This window comes from Pezoporus flaviventris, unplaced genomic scaffold, assembly GCF_033815535.1.
Source record: "Pezoporus flaviventris isolate CSIRO_AGI_PZ_B2104156 unplaced genomic scaffold, CSIRO_AGI_Pfla_v1 ptg000072l, whole genome shotgun sequence".
NCBI lineage: Eukaryota > Metazoa > Chordata > Aves > Psittaciformes > Psittacidae > Pezoporus > Pezoporus flaviventris.
Genome location: NW_026892620.1, coordinates 7,992,136 through 8,007,766, shown reverse-complemented (window position 1 = coordinate 8,007,766; position 15,631 = coordinate 7,992,136). Strand labels below are relative to the sequence as shown.

The 15,631-nt window shown below is 38.1% G+C and overlaps 1 protein-coding gene across 2 annotated transcripts in view; it reads left to right on the top strand.

Annotated features, from left to right (window-relative positions):
• Positions 1–14,664, top strand: part of BIVM (basic, immunoglobulin-like variable motif containing) — a 31,199-nt gene extending 16,535 nt beyond the window's left edge. The window contains exons 1-15 of one of the 2 annotated variants that reach the window (XM_061472806.1): positions 603–836; positions 1,457–1,632; positions 2,157–2,272; positions 2,364–2,456; positions 3,201–3,261; positions 4,296–4,439; positions 4,790–4,997; positions 5,263–6,216; positions 6,612–6,841; positions 7,207–7,326; positions 8,826–9,039; positions 10,689–10,833; positions 11,614–11,814; positions 12,633–12,717; positions 14,026–14,664. In XM_061472806.1, coding sequence (XP_061328790.1) covers positions 749–836; positions 1,457–1,632; positions 2,157–2,272; positions 2,364–2,456; positions 3,201–3,261; positions 4,296–4,439; positions 4,790–4,997; positions 5,263–6,216; positions 6,612–6,841; positions 7,207–7,326; positions 8,826–9,039; positions 10,689–10,833; positions 11,614–11,814; positions 12,633–12,717; positions 14,026–14,556 — 3,366 coding nt within the window. In that variant the 5' untranslated portion in view covers positions 603–748 and the 3' untranslated portion in view covers positions 14,557–14,664. Of the gene's footprint in view, positions 1–602; positions 837–1,456; positions 1,633–2,156; positions 2,273–2,363; positions 2,457–3,200; positions 3,262–4,295; positions 4,440–4,789; positions 4,998–5,262; positions 6,217–6,611; positions 6,842–7,206; positions 7,327–8,825; positions 9,040–10,688; positions 10,834–11,613; positions 11,815–12,632; positions 12,718–14,025 lie in introns of those variants that run through there. The other variant, XM_061472805.1, reaches the window with a different exon arrangement.
• Positions 14,665–15,631: the final 967 nt, after the last annotated feature.

The following is a 15,631-nucleotide window of genomic DNA, read 5'->3' as shown; positions in this document are numbered from 1 at the left end:
GGCGTGGAGCCAGCCCGCCTCAGGCGCTGCCGCACCACCTCGGTTTCCCCTTCTGGGCTTCCCCACAGGCGGCTGCAGCCGTGGGGTCCATCTGCAAGGGCGGCGGGAGTCGCTCACCTACGGCCGCTAGAGCCGCTGGGAATGATGCTGGAACCGTCCCGTCCCGTAGCCCGGCCAAGAAGCAAGCCCTCCACAGCCCCACACCGCAGTCCATCGTGGCGCATGCTTCAGCGGGGCGGGGCGAGGCGGGCCGGGGCGGGGTGGTGCATGCGCAGGCCGCGGGCGGGTCTGCGAGGGACTTCAAGGCCCTAGGCCGCTGGTGACGTGTTTGGCTTTGGGCTTGGCGGTTGACACCGCCCTCAGGTGAGCGCAGCCGTGCTGTGACCGGTACTCTTCCGCCCTCCCTCGGGCCGGGCCGGGCCCGGCACCTCTGCCTCCCTTCGTGGTCCGCCTCGCCGCGGTGCGACTCAGTGTGTCCCTGGGCCACGGAGGTCTGACGGCCGGCCCGCAGCAGCTGTAACGCCGCGCTTGAGCGCAGTTCTACAGGCTTTTGGCGTACCGCCGGCTGAGGGAGGCTTTCGGAACCGGCTGGAGGGGCTCCCGGGCGGGCTTCCTCTCCCCAGTCTGCCGCCTTGCCTGTGGTTGTGGTAGTAACGCGTTCGCATAATAAGGTGTACGTGGAGCGTATAACCTTTGGGTTATTCCTTTCGTTCCTCCTAGAGTCTCTCTGAGTAGCTAAGAGAGGGCAATGGGAGTTCAAGGACTTTGGAAGCTGCTTGAATGCGCTGGGAGACCGATAAACCCTGAAGTTCTAGAAGGAAAAATTCTTGCCGTTGGTATCCTTTGAGTAAGCTGAGGAACCGGATTTGCGAAGGAGAGTGTTTTAATTATTGCTCTTATTTCTGCCTCATTATCTTATTTATGTGCTTATTTCTGTTTTAAAACATGACCATATGTTGATAAATAGATCTTATACCCTATTATATGTGGAACACTAAGCTTTTTTTTCTTCTTTTTTTTTTAAAAAGGGGTCTTTTACTAGGTTCCTTACACAAGTGTTGGGCTGTAGGATTTTGTGCTTTATCAATTAACGTGCTGCTCTCAGTAGGATTATAAGATGAAAAAATGTAAACACTTACTGTACCACCTTTCTCATCATATATACTTGGTTCAATACTGGAAAGATGTGGAAAGAAATTACCCTTTGTTTATTTGTAAGAGTACCTGGGGAGGTACTACTTGCTGCACAGTTATTTCAGCTCTCGTTTTTGTCCAGGGCAATAGGGGCAAGAATTTTTTCTTAAGTTTGCAAGTATTTGGGTAGTCTTGGTTTCAGTAATCAAGCCTGGAATAGTAGGCAAAGCCCTATTAGTCAAATACGTGCACTTTATAGAAACTATTAATATGGTATATGCATAAGGTGGCACATTTTTTTCTTCTTAACGATTCTTTCAAGATATCAGTATTTGGTTAAACCAAGCAATAAAGGGAGCCAGAGATCGCAGTGGTTATTCCGTACAAAATGCTCACCTCCTCACTCTGTTTCGTCGACTTTGCAAGCTACTGTTTTTCCGGATTCGACCCGTCTTTGTTTTTGATGGAGGGGCCCCACTTCTGAAGAGGCAAACCTTGGTAAGTGCCTTACCTGTGTCATTGTAGTGCAAAATAGGGTGTATGTTTGTTAATGCTAAGTAGCCATTTTCAATTTCCTTGTTATTCCTCTTATGCACTGTGAGGATGGGGGGCTTGAAGTGCACTGCTGTGCAGATGTTCTTTGCAGTCTCACTCTTTGGTACACCTGTTGGAGCATGCAGCACCTCCCTTTTGATATATTCAGGTTTGATTTGTGTAGAAACTGGGTTGTAGAGATATAGATGATGGTATAAGCCGTGGTGTAGGTGATGGTCTAGCTTTAGAATGAACTTGAACACTGTACTTACAAGCGTTGGTACCCAAAAGCTGAAAACTGTTCCTGGGTCCCAACAGAGGAAATCAACATAGAGAGATCTGGAGGACCTGAAGATTATGTCCCCACTGACGTAGGATGAGTTAGGGGTTGCTCATAGGCTCAGCACACAGAATTATAACAGTAATTTGCCAGATTTGTATCTTCAGCATCCAACAAAATCCTGTTGGCGTTTATCATATTTTCACAGGCTCAGCGAAGACGAAGAAAGGAAATCGCCAGCCATGATTCCAGGAAAACTGCAGAGAAACTCTTGAAAACATTTCTGAAGAGACAAGTTATCAAAAATGCTCTTAAGGGCAAGAGGCAAGAATAAAAAGTATTTTACCCTTGTTTGTAAGTGTCAGGGAAATTTTTGTGTAGCTGTTAATCACTGGAGTTTTTTTCTTTCCCTAAGCCATGAAGCCTTTCCCAGTATTACAGAAGTTCGAAGAGAAGAAATTGATGACATATATGTATTGCCGCCTTTACAAGAAGAAGAGAAGAACAGGTAGGTAGAATTAACTTAAATGGCAATAATAAACTGATAAAAATACAAACCACATTTTTTTGATGCTGCTGGAAGACCTGTGACCCATGAGGCTCCATTATCTATAAGGTATATCTTTGTTTTATGTCAGTTTCTTTTGGAGAGTTTAGTTTATAGGTGTGGGTACCCAGGCCTTCTAGTTATTTATGCAAAAATAACAAGCACCTTAGAGTCCACAGGTTAAATTTTAAATTGGATTAATGTTTAAGGATGAAAGTGCTGCCTCAGTCTGTGTGACTAAATGGAATGGACTGTTCAAGCTTGAGTAGCTGGGGTGTGTGGCAGCTTTATTCCCTTCATTTAGTAGTGCAGACATGTTCAGCAGAAGTAGGCTTTGTATGAACTTGTCAAACTTATGACACCTTAAGTGATATTAGGTGGGAATGTGGAGGATTACTCTTTGCATATCTCATATATACTTTAAGCTCTGACCAAATAAGAATGAGGTAGACTTAAACAGTAACAGTTGTCTCAATCTAGTTTTAACTGACAAAAGTCTTGCTTTCTGTTCAGATCTTTTTGGCTTGTGTATGCATTTATATGTGTGCACATGAGTGTGTGTATGTATATGTGTATGTATATTTGTATGCAAATTTTTGTACTTGGTGAAGTGATGACTAAGGTCCTTTTGCTTAAAATAAGAACTTTATTTTCCTAGGTAATTATCTATAATTTTTTTTTCTTTTTTCTCATTGTGATTTTTAGCTCAGAGGAGGAAGATGAAAAAGAATGGGAAATAAGAATGAATCAAAGAAAGATGTTGCATGTAAGTGCATCCTAATTGAACTATTACTGTGAATAATCCTCTCATTCATGTGCTATGCCTAAAAGACAAACAAAAAGATTAGAAAAAGAACGGAAGTGTCTGGGGAGGTATGGGTCCTACTATAGTGTTAGTTATCAAGCAAATAAGTTAGTTATCAAGCAAATAAGTCAATTTTCAGTATTCTGTGTATTCCTGCTAATAAGGAAGTACAAATGTATTTATGTATTTTTCTCCACAGCAGAAATACAGCAGAATAGGAATTTTGTATGGTATCTTTCTTTTCTGACTACTTTCTTTGGATATGTGGAGAAGAGATTGTTTCGTGTATGATATAAGTGAAATGTATGCATTTGTGCACGTGTTTGCACACATAAGACAGCATATTTAACAAAATTCCTGTTCTTCTCCAAATAAGAACTGATACTGAAGCACCCCAGTCCTTGAGTTTTCACAAATAAATTCTGTATTTCCCTCTGATGTGCTGATCTCATGAGAAGAGAAATATGTAATCTAAGAAGATGGCACAGTAGATAATAAAATTATCTCTGTTTTCATCAAAGAAAGCAAATGAACAAGAAAATCCCCAACAAAAACTCTTGAAACTTGGAAATACTGTTTATCTTTGAAGTAGTTCATATTAAGGAGAACCTCCTTGGAAGGATAAAATCAGATTACCTGAGGCTGTAGGACCTTCTGTGATTTAGACTTATCTTTTTGTAAAAAAGAATAAACTCAAGTTTCTCTGTATAGAGTACATCAACAATTATGCATTTTATTTTATTAGGTAGTTATCTCATTTGGTTTGGTTTGGTTTTGGCTTTTTTTTGTGGGATTGGTTTGTTTGTTTTGTTTTTTTTTTTTGTTACTTTTTGTTTGGTTGATGTTTGGTTTTTTTTTTCCTTAACTGTTTTCTTCACAGTAGCAAGAAAGGTTTTGGGTGTGGGTGGTTGTTGTTTGAAATGATGCTCTAAATATTTTATTCTTGCTGTGCTGTAATATAAAATAGATGTTTATGTTGTTTTCCATTTTTATAGGAAGCATTATGTGAAAATCCTCAGTCTGTAGATATTGAATCAGAAGATTTCAAGAACCTGCCTCCTGAAGTAAAATATGAGATCTTGACTGAGATGAAAGAATTTACAAAACGAAAAAGAACATTTTTTGAAGCAATGCCAGAGGTAATATTTAAAATGGTTTTTAAGCCGTCAGAATGGAGCTATTGCCATTAATGCAGATGAATATTACATAAGAGTATCCCATCTGGAAAGTTTTACCCCCAGGCCTGTTTAATAGGAGATGTTACATTGAGAGGAAAAAGCCCCAATGAGATAATGACTCTTAACAGAGACTTCATGTTTGTCTATTCAAAACCCTATCCTAAAGTATCCAGGAGTGCAGCAGTCACTAAAAGACAAATGTTACCTGCTTAAACCTGTTACCTCTCCAGAGCGTGGGAGATAAACCTTCTTAAAAGGTGCAGCTACATGGAATTTTATTTAAATTGACTTGTTTATTTCTTTGTTTTAAGGAATCCAATGCCTTTTCCCAGTACCAGCTTAGAGGTTTGCTTAAGAAAAGCAGCCTCAGTCGGTGCATAGAAAATGTACAGAAAGAACTGAATCAACAGCACACTGGTGAAATCCAAACACAATATGAAAATGAAGGTGGTTTTGTGAAAGAAGTGGAATATAGAAAGGTAGTCTCGGAGGATACTTCTCACTACATCCTAATAAAGGGTACGTTGGGTCTTAATTTTGTAAAACCTCTTGTTTGGTATCTGCAGTCTACAGCTCTGTTTAAAAAAAATCCCAAACCCTGATTATTGTTTGAAATTGTATGAAATTGGTACCTTACTGTTAGGCACAATTAACTATGATCTGTAAGTGTGTAGAAAACTGGTCTATTAATCTTTATACAATGATGTTCATTCTATAAAATGTAATGTTAGTATAAAGCATTTTTTTTACTAAAAAAATATTCAACAAAACCCCTTTCTTTTAGGCATTAGAGCAAAAGAAGCTACAGGTCAAGATTTGGAAGCTATTGCAGGGCCCTCATCAAAAATGCCTGAACTTACTAAATTGAAAGAATTTGCTGAATCTCCTGCTAATGCAAAGCTAGTTGAAACTGAGAAACTGCAGACAGAGAAAGATAATGTGGTGACTGCACCACCCTCTCCTCGGACTTTGCTTGCCATCCAGGCTGCTATGCTAGAAAGCAGCTCAGAAGAAGAACTGGGGGATGAAGATACAGGACAACTGAACATAGACCTGTCTGTAACAGAGGAAGGCAGTGTGTCTCCAAGAACACTGCATGCAATTCATCGAGCTCTGAGTGATGATGGTGATGATGATACAAGAGAGGAAGTTGTTACTGTTAGAACTGATAGAGTGCTACCAGAAAGATCAGAAGTGAAGGATTTGCTGCTTAGTAGCTCAGATGAGGAAGACCAGGTTCCTGAAGTTAAGGAGAGAAGAATACCTACATCTTCAATTAATTTGTCAAACCAGGTGGTTATGCAAGATGCTGAATTTGAACAAAAGAGTCAGGAGCTGGACAAAAATCATATTACAACCAAAGACACTATTATATCCACACTTGAAAACTATTCTTGTATTGACAATACTAAAAAAGGCAAAGAAGACTTAGATAAAGAAGATGATAGTTCCAAAATAGAGTTAAATTGTTTGGGAGATAAGAATATAAACTTGTGCATGCAGAAGCCAAACTGTTTTCCTGTACAAACTAGTATAGAGTCTTTGATTCATGCTGAAACAGCAGGCCTTTGTGAAAATGAGGAAAACTTGAAAATTTCTCTAAATGTAGAGGAAGAAGTGTTGCAAACAGAAGAGAATGTACCTGAAGTACGAAAGGATATTACATTTTTCCCAGAAACAAAAAGTCCTGAGGAGGAAAAAGAAGAGATATCACTGTCTGAAGACAGTGATTCTGATGGTATGTGCTTTTTAATTGGATAAAAACATAAGAAAATGGGACCTTACTGTATTAGTAGTCAGTTGAAGTTAACCTTTTCTCCTGGTAAGAAATGCTTTAAAATACTTCTATTTGCATGTATGTAGGAGGTAGGAAGAAAATCTGAGTTGTTTTTTTCCCCTTGGTATTGTGTTTTATCATTGAAACCTGAGTGTACAATACAGAGAGTCAGGAAAGCATGTTCTTGTGTGCATTGAACTTAGCTGGTGTAGGAATGATCAACCACTAGGTTTCTGTAATCTCGCAATCCTTGTATATATTTACTGCATATAGAATAAAAATCACTTATGCTTATGAATACTTTTTTTTTTTTGGACAAGCAGTGGGAAGTTGAATTCTTTATTTTCCTTTCATAGGAAGTTTTATTGAAGTGGAAACTGAAATCAGTAATGAGGCTGAGTTTCCTGCTAAATGTCATGAAGAACTGGGTGATGAAACAGCACTTCCAGAAGTGGAGACAGACAGACATGATACTGTCACACAGGACTTGCTGAAAGAGTCTGAAGTGCAGCTGGCAAACAATCAGAGTGTTGAAAGAGGAGATGATGATAAAGATGGAGAGGATAAGTGGCAAGACATCAGTATGGTAACGCCTTGTTACTTGTTTTGAGATAGTACTGTGTCCCCAAGTAGTTCTTAAGGAAGACTATTGGACAACTTCTTACTGTTTTGTTGCTTTCTCATACATGCCTATAGTTCTATAGGACCTTATCTTTCTTTAAAGATGATGGTTAATCATAATCTCCCTGAATTCAGAGGGAAACTTTAAGGGTTTAGCAGTCTGGGTAGACCTATCTCTGATTTTATAATTTACTGTGTCAGAGAGGCCATGTCAACTTCCAAGTAATGGAGCACATGCTACTAGAATAACTATAGTGGGAGACTTCGTGATTTACTTAATTAAACATACCTGAATTGTTGAAATAATGAAAATCTTGTTTTGTTTTTCAGGAAGAGCTAGAAGAATTAGAAAATGACCTTTCTGCTGAGCAGAATAAGCTTCAGGCTCAGAAAGAGAAGCAGGAACGTGTTGCCGCCTCTGTAACAGGACAGATGTGCTTGGAAAGCCAGGTAGTATTTGTTGAATCATTTTGGTTTGATACAGTATGCTGTTAACTCCAGTCAAATGTTTTCTCAAAAGCTATTAGTAATTTTGTTTAATTACAGGTCACCTTTTTTTCCTCTTAGGAGCTTGTTTTCTTTAGTCTGCTTGATTTAAAACATTCCATGTATTGAGGCAATACTGAATTCTAACCTATAACATTATAGAATAATGATATTCTAGTATGGAATTGGAATAATCTGGATGTTAGCTAGATTGTAATTTCTCTTGTGGATTAAAAAATGAAATCTTACAAGAAATCTGTGTGGTAACCCAGGTTTATGCCCTGGTAACTGATCTTAATGAATCTCACCAGTAATACCTGCATAAGCCTGTAACCTCTGCTTTAATAGATGCATTTAAAGGTTGATACAGTCTAATGCGAGGTCTACTTATGACATTGTGTTAAGGTTAATCCATAATAAAATAGCCTAGTCATAGTATCTATCACATAGTAAATTAATTATAAGAAATATAGAAATGCTTTTATTTTAGTTTAAAATGCTTGAAATTTTTTGTTCCTTTGTTAAATACTTGCTCATACTTGTTTCTTCAGATAATTTGTTTTTTTAAAGGCCAATGCTTTTGTAATACTATGTGCCCTATAATGGTAGATAAACCATTATAGTTGTGAGTCTCTTGACCTTGTGCTTTTGCTCTTTATTTCAGTAAAAGTTTTAAGTCTTGAGATGGACTTTATCAGGGCACAAAAGCCAGCTGCAGTGAGGAGAAAAGAAAGGGTGTTTATGTGCAGATATATGTATACATATCAAATATGTCATTAATTTTATAGCTTAGGTTTTGCAGTGATTGTTACGTCCAACTTTGGAGCAGGAGAGTAAATGGAATTTCTGGAGACGACTTAATCCAGAATTGTGTCTCTAACCCAAGCCTGTAAAACTAGTGTGTGTGTGTGTGTGTGTGTGTGTGTGTGTGAAAGCAAACTGAAGTTAAATAATATATTCCATAAAACCAAATTGTCTAAGATGCATTAAATACATGTATATCAAAATGCCATCCAAAGGGTGATTAGTCTGCCCACTGTTTCCTGCTTGATATGAATGTTTCTAATAGGCTTTCATACTATTCTCTGAAGTGATGACTTTATTTAATGTGCATCTTTTTTTTTTTTTTTATGGAGGCCACACAATTGTAACACATGGTCTTTTGTCCATGATGTGCAAAGCACAATACTTAAGTATGCTTGTGCAAATAAAGTAGCAGGCTCTCAGACTGTGCAGTAATAGTATGGTCAAGTAGCGCTTGACTCACGTGGCACTATCTGCCTGAGATGTGTGTGACTTTCCAATCTCTTTACTGTGCTTGGCACTTCTCAGCAGAAATTAAGATTTATTTTGAAATGTTTAATACACCCTAAGTGTGAATCTAGCAGTTCTGAGTAAAGCAGAAGTATAACAGAAGTTCGTTCTTCAGATGCAATATTAACTGTTTTCTCTCTATCCTACAGGAGCTTCTCCGTCTGTTTGGCATTCCGTATATTGAAGCTCCAATGGAGGCAGAGGCGCAGTGTGCTGTATTGGACCTTACTGATCAGACCTCTGGGACAATTACAGATGATAGCGATGTTTGGTTATTTGGTGCACGACATGTTTATAAAAATTTCTTCAGCCAAAACCAATATGTGGAGTATTACCAGTATGTTGATTTTCAAAACCAGCTAGGTAAGCCTCAGGTATTGATTCGTTAAATACAGTCTTTAAGACAGCACTGCCATCTATCTTTTTGAAGTTGTAATTTCCACAGAATTTTGTGTGTCTATTACTACAATGCCTGCTCTTTGGAGAGCCTGTAAAGGCGTTCAGTTGGTTTTATTGCCGTATGACCCCCCTGAATTTTAAGGCGCCTGCATTTAATACACTGAGTTAGTGTGATGAACATCAAGACTGGAGGTATGAACCCTGGTACCTGTTTCTGGGTAGATGTCAGCATGGCTTTTCTGATGTGGTGAGAAAATTATATTCTGATGTCATCAGATTTATAGGTTTCTGGAAATGAAAGTTAATTTTGAACATACTGACACATAATGTTTTAGGAGAGGGTCTGGCATACATATATGCTCTGTAAAAGGTTTTTCATTTAGTTACGCTGACAGCTTTTTTTTTCTTTCAGATTACTCTTGTACTAGTCTAATCAAATTGTTGCTAATTATGAACTACAAAACTTTAGTGTCACATAGTGTATTAAAGAAAATATGAGCTAGTTTTAACTTCTTATGCCTTGTTTAAGCAGAACTCTTAAAATCAGTTTTGATGTTTTCAAAGTTGAGAGAGGCTATAGACTTTGAAATAATATTTTAATGCCTTCAGCATGTAAAATTCCACAACATTTTTATGTGGTGAAAAATGTCTTTGGTTTCTTCTCCCAGCAAACTGCATGAAATGATTTCTTTGCCCTACTTAGGTGTGCTACCATAGCTTACTTGGAAGATTTGCTGTGGGAATGTGTGATTTTTTTTTTTGATTTTTTTTTTTTTTTTCTGTTATTAATGTAGTAAACCAGAGCTATTATTTATTTATGGGGGAAAAATAGTCACCATCGGTCTTCTTCATGTAACATTCTTCTGGTCTTGTGCTTTTTACTCCTTTTACATGCATTGCACAGTTCTTCTTTCACCACAGTTGATGGATATCCTGAGTAGCATGCCAATAGTTTTGCTTTGTGTGCTTAGACATGCATCCCTTCTTTTATCAACTGATTTTATTTATTTATTTATGTTGTTCTTTAATCTAAACTCCTGAAGCTAGTCACTGAAAATCAGCCTGATTGCCTCAGATCTTGCAGCATACTAAGTACAAGTGGTCAGCTGAGTTATTCCTCCTTTCTGGCTATTTCATGGGCTCTTTTTGTCTACTTAATAACTGCACTAGCAAAGGCTTCCAGTTTGGGAACACTTTTAAGAAATAGAGGCATTGATATTATGGGCTAGAATTCAAATTGAATGCTTTTTTTATTTCAGATGCAGGTGTTACTGATTGCAGGTCAGCATTAGATGGGAACCGGAGAGAAACTAGAGAAACATATGTAAAATAGTATCTCTTAGCTCTTAATGTTTGTGGATGGTCTCTACATTGTAACATTTAATTTTGGCAAAGATGTATTTGTTGAGTTAGCACAACTACCTGTGCTTGAGCTAAGGTGCTCGAGAATACCATTTAGCAAATTCTGACATTGAATTAAATGTACTTTTACAGAGTTAATATCTTCGAGTTCCTTTCGGGTTTTGCCTTTCAGATAACATATTTTTTAATTTTGTAAGGGAATGTATGCTGGATCCACTGGTTTTAATTGGTTTATGCACTTTCTGTTACAGGGTTGGATCGAAGCAAGCTGATTAATTTGGCATACTTGCTTGGAAGTGACTACACTGAGGGTATCCCAAATGTTGGCTTTGTAACAGCGATGGAGATTTTGAATGAATTTCCTGGGCATGGTTTGGAACCTCTCTTGAGATTTGCGTATGCTTCATCGTATTTTGCTTTTTTGTCTTTCTATAATATTAGTGAATATACTTTTATGCTGCTTAAGTATACAAACATCATTAAGGAGACTAAGTTAACTGTAAAATATGTGACTCCATTATGTCACTATTTGAAATGGCAGGTAAATAAGGGGACATACTGATACAGCTATTACAGTGAGACTAAAGAAGACAATAGAACAGCTGTAGAACTGTGCGACTGCCTCTGAATTCATTGCGGAGTTGGATCCATAGTGGAGTGGAGGTGTATTCTCCCTGTGTTTGTGAGAAGGTGCTGTAGCTTGCTCATAGAGAAAAGAGACTTGATGAGTGAGGAATGGATGACCTGGAAGGAGACAGACAGGTAGGCTGTGGGGAAGAGCAAGATTTGTAGAGGGCCTAAGCCAGTTGTATTGGCAATGGCAAGAATGATTAGAAATACTTTTAGTTTTTATTTTCTTTTGCATACAAAAAAAACCTTTTAAAATTATCATTGTATGTGGAACATCCTTCCTGTGTGTGGCTAAATTTAGGGCCTTCTGTTTAGCAGTTTATGGGGAATCCAGATGATGTTTGCTACTGTGGCTTACAACAGCTGCGTTTACTGTGTATGTTCTGTCTTTTCTGCTTTCAGGTTATATGTCCGTTTTGCCATTTGGGAATTTTCTACTCACTTTATGTAGTAACTGAAGTAGGGAGACTAGGGCTATTGAAATTAGCATGGTGGCTCTTGATATTCCAAATTATACCTTATGGAATACTTTCCTCTGTTTTTCAGTGAGTGGTGGAATGAGGCTCAGAAGAATAAGAAATTGAGACCTAATCCACGTGACACCAAAGTCAAGAAGAAGTTGCGGGACCTGCAGCTTTCCTCAGGTTTCCCAAATCCAGCAGTGGCAGAAGCATACCTGAATCCTATGGTGGATGAGACAAGGGGTTCGTTCATCTGGGGGAAGCCTGATGTAGAACAAATCAGAGAATATCCTTTTACTGTATAGCAGGATTTGTCAGCGAAGAGTGCTCAGATTAAAGTTCATAAGGCTTGTGAGTCAGTAACGGTGTGTCCAGTTTTTAACGTCTCATTGGTATGAGGGGCCCTTAGCTCCATATGCTTGTGATATCCTACAATGGTACCAGCCCTGGAACTGAAGGGCATGCAGCCATGCATGTGTGGCACACGAGGTGGCTTTGCTCTCCTAAGAGAGTAAGCTGTTTCACATTGCATGTAAAGAGAATCTCATAGCTGTCAGGAGTGTGCTACTCTGCCATCTTCCGCGAATATGTTTCAAAGTGTAGTCAGCAGAAATGGTGACTTAAGCTGCATTACTTACTGCATTTCTTGCAGTGTATTTCTTGCATCCATTGCAGCTTGAGCTGCAGAAAATTGTTAAAAAGTACATGACAATGCATGCAGAGCTAATGGTATTTTGAACAGCAAATGAAACTTCCAGTGTGTGCAAGTGTAAAAATAAGACTTGCTTTGTCATATGACAATGCTGTATAGCCAAAATGAGTTCTGTCCTCATTGAGACACACTCTTGGAAATGTTGATATTAGAGAACAAAAATCTGTAACTAATAGACATGTAGCAGCACGATTAGGATATGTAATGTAATACTGGAAGCATCTGCATAAGTCAGCTGTAGTAACTTAAGAGTATTTTCTCTGGTTTCTTAGTAAAAAAAGCTTTGAAGTAGAGTAGCTTTCTTCTAGACAGTTTTTATTTGAGAGATCTTTATTTTATGTTTGTACAATACTAGTAACAGCCACTGTGCAAAGGTCCTTAACTTTTTGCATGTTCTGTCAGAATCGCTTTGGCTGGACCAGGGTGAAGACAGATGAAATCCTTTTGCCTGTGATGAAACAGCTGAACTTGCAGCAGGTAAAACATAGAACTGTGTGTAGTTTAAGGGTAACTAGAAAAGTGTAAGAGCTGTTTTAAAATGAACAGCAAGGTTTTAATCTAAAATAAATTTCTCAGAAACTGGGGTTTGGCCATTTTTTTTTAAATATTCATATTATATTTAAAATTTATTAAACTTACTTCTCTGGACTTCATTTCCATATGATTTTGGTGTCCTTTAAGGAACTCTATGTAATTTCAATTGCTGTTTTCAAATTTTGTTACTTATCAAGCACCTATTCAGCTTGATGTTGCTGTTTGTTCTGGATGTAGCTGAAATCGCAAGTACTTCAAGCACCTCTGGTACTTTTAAAAGACAATATGCTGTCTCTAAAAATGATTTATAAAAATACCTTTAAGATTTTGGTGAATGGAGACTGACCATTTGGTATCATCCCCATTCTTTGAGGAGGGGCGCAGACTGAACTGCTGAGCAACATTTATATGGTAATCAGAGTAATATTATTAATGTTCTGTTAACTTTAATAAAACTTAAAAGTGAATAGTGGTGCATGCTGCTGTACTGTGAAAGTCAGTGCTAAAACTGATCGCCGAAGGTTGGATTCTTTTCTCCTTTCGCCATGAGCAAGATGGATCCTTAGTCTAAACTAGTCTTCTAGGTTTTCTCTGTTGCTCAAAGGAGTGAAAGGTACCAAACCCCATAATTAAAGTCATTTACTTTCAGGTTGACTGGAGCAACCTTTGGAAGCACTGGTTCTTTTATACAATTTTAGGGAGAATATAGAGAGCTATCTTAGTTTATATAGCAAGCCTAGCTGTGATTGAGTCACACGGACCCTTTGTGTATGAGCCCTTCTAGTTCTGCTCTTAAATCTTTACACTGTAGCAACATATGTTACAATGAACTTGAGTCAGATAAGGGCTTTTTGTTGCACTAGCATATGGAATGTAAAGTGCACTTGTAACATTTGCTTAATACGCATTCTGTAGTTCTAACAGCTTGAAGCTAACGATGTGTTGGTAAGGACATACTTAAGAGCACTACAGAGATTCTCTGTATTAAGGTTGAAAATAGCAACATATCTAATCATCAAGGACGATGTTTATGAAATTTCACCAGAGTTTGCTGTTTATTTAGTTTCTGTAAAGGTTCTTGTTGCAGAACTTATAATAAAGTATAGGTATGTCTGTAATATTGTGTCTTATTGTTCACATCTATTTGTATTAATCTTGTTAGTCCTTTGTCTTAGTATGCATTATAATATAGTTAACTGAATTCCTATCACAAAAACCTCCAAAGGTGTTTCTCTGTTTTATTTTTGACAGACTCAGCTTCGAATTGATTCATTCTTCAGGCTAGAACAGCAGGAAAAAATAGCTATTAAAAGTCAGAGACTGCGCAGAGCTGTGACTTGCCTGAAGAGGAGGGAAAAAGAAGCAGCTGATGATGTTCAGGAGATTGAAAAAGCGCATGAAGAAAGGAAAGGGGAAGATGCTGCAGGCTGTACAGATCATCAAGTTATGGCCACCGAAGTCCAAAATGGAAAGAGAAGAAAGCTTTCAGATTCCAGAAAAGAACATGTCTATGGAGGTGGTTTTATAGGGAATTTGCATCTTTCAGAAACTTCTAGTGACTCCTCGATAGAGGAATCAGAAAGCAGAGATTTGGGCAGGAGCAAAAGGAGGAAAAAGGTCTCTGCAATGGAGTCAGCAGACTCTAAAGAGAAAAAGAGGTGCAGTAGTTCAAGTGGTGAGGATGAAGAATTGGGAAAAATAATCTTGGTGACTGCCAAACCTGTGTTTGAGGGAAAAAAGAAATCGCAGAGTAAGAGAAGAATAAAAAAGAAAACGTCTTAAAGAAAAGTCTTGAAAAAGAGGGGCTATGTATGGGTTTTGTGACTTAAGCTTTATAAATATTGTGATGAATTTTTGATAAAATAATAAATTATCTCTATTTGTTATGTATTTGTCGGTCTGTAATCTGATGTACAGTGATTATTTATGTTCTGAAGTAAATGTCAAGTTTCTAGTTTTGGAGTTACGTGACCATGTCCAAAGACACAATCTATTTGCAAAAGTGACATTAAGAGGTATCCACTGGTTGTAGAACTCATGTCAAATTAGTTTGTAAGAGAAACAATGTGTGTTAGGCTCAGACTTCCCCACCTACCCACCTCTCTTCCTCAGTGATTGTAGAATTTTTTTATAGCTCCTGTGGGTCAAGGGGGAAAAGCACGTAAGTTGCTAGTCATACCTGTGTTCTTACATTACCTTTTAGTCCTTGCTGTTTTTCATCTTCTCATTTGACCTTCTGACTTCATTTCTCATTGTTTCATTGTTTGAAAGTCCAGGTCCATACAATTAAGTTTCATAGGAAACTTAATGATGAAGGAAACTGAAGGATGAAGAGCTGAACTGAGCTGTCTAGGATTTGGCCTTAATAGTAGCAGAGTCTAATACTTACAGTGCATACTGGGCAGAAATTTTGATATTACTTTTGGAAAATATTACCATATTTTAAGCAAATTCTGAGTCTGAGCAGTTTACAGTAGTCTTGTAAGTCACTCATATAACTGAATTTTGCTTCAACAGTGTAAGTCAGGTCTTGGTGATTTGTTTGGTGGTTTCTAAGTGGAGAGGAGATATTACCAGTTTCTTCTGCCAGCTGTGATAAAGCATAGAGACCTTTAGTCTTCTGAAGTATTTTTGTACAACTGTTTATTATTTTGCAGTGGCACTTAGAAACCTCAATTGAGGTTGAAGTCTAACTTTGCTAACAGCTCTGTCCTGAATTCATTACAGCCCAATTAAGAGAAGTCTTAAAGATACCAGTATTTTCCTGTGGCAGGAATGGTTTGTGACCTGTTGAGTGACTGTACATCTTGTCTGTGCTAAGGGCGAGTATTATGTGTGTATTTATGCACATTAACAG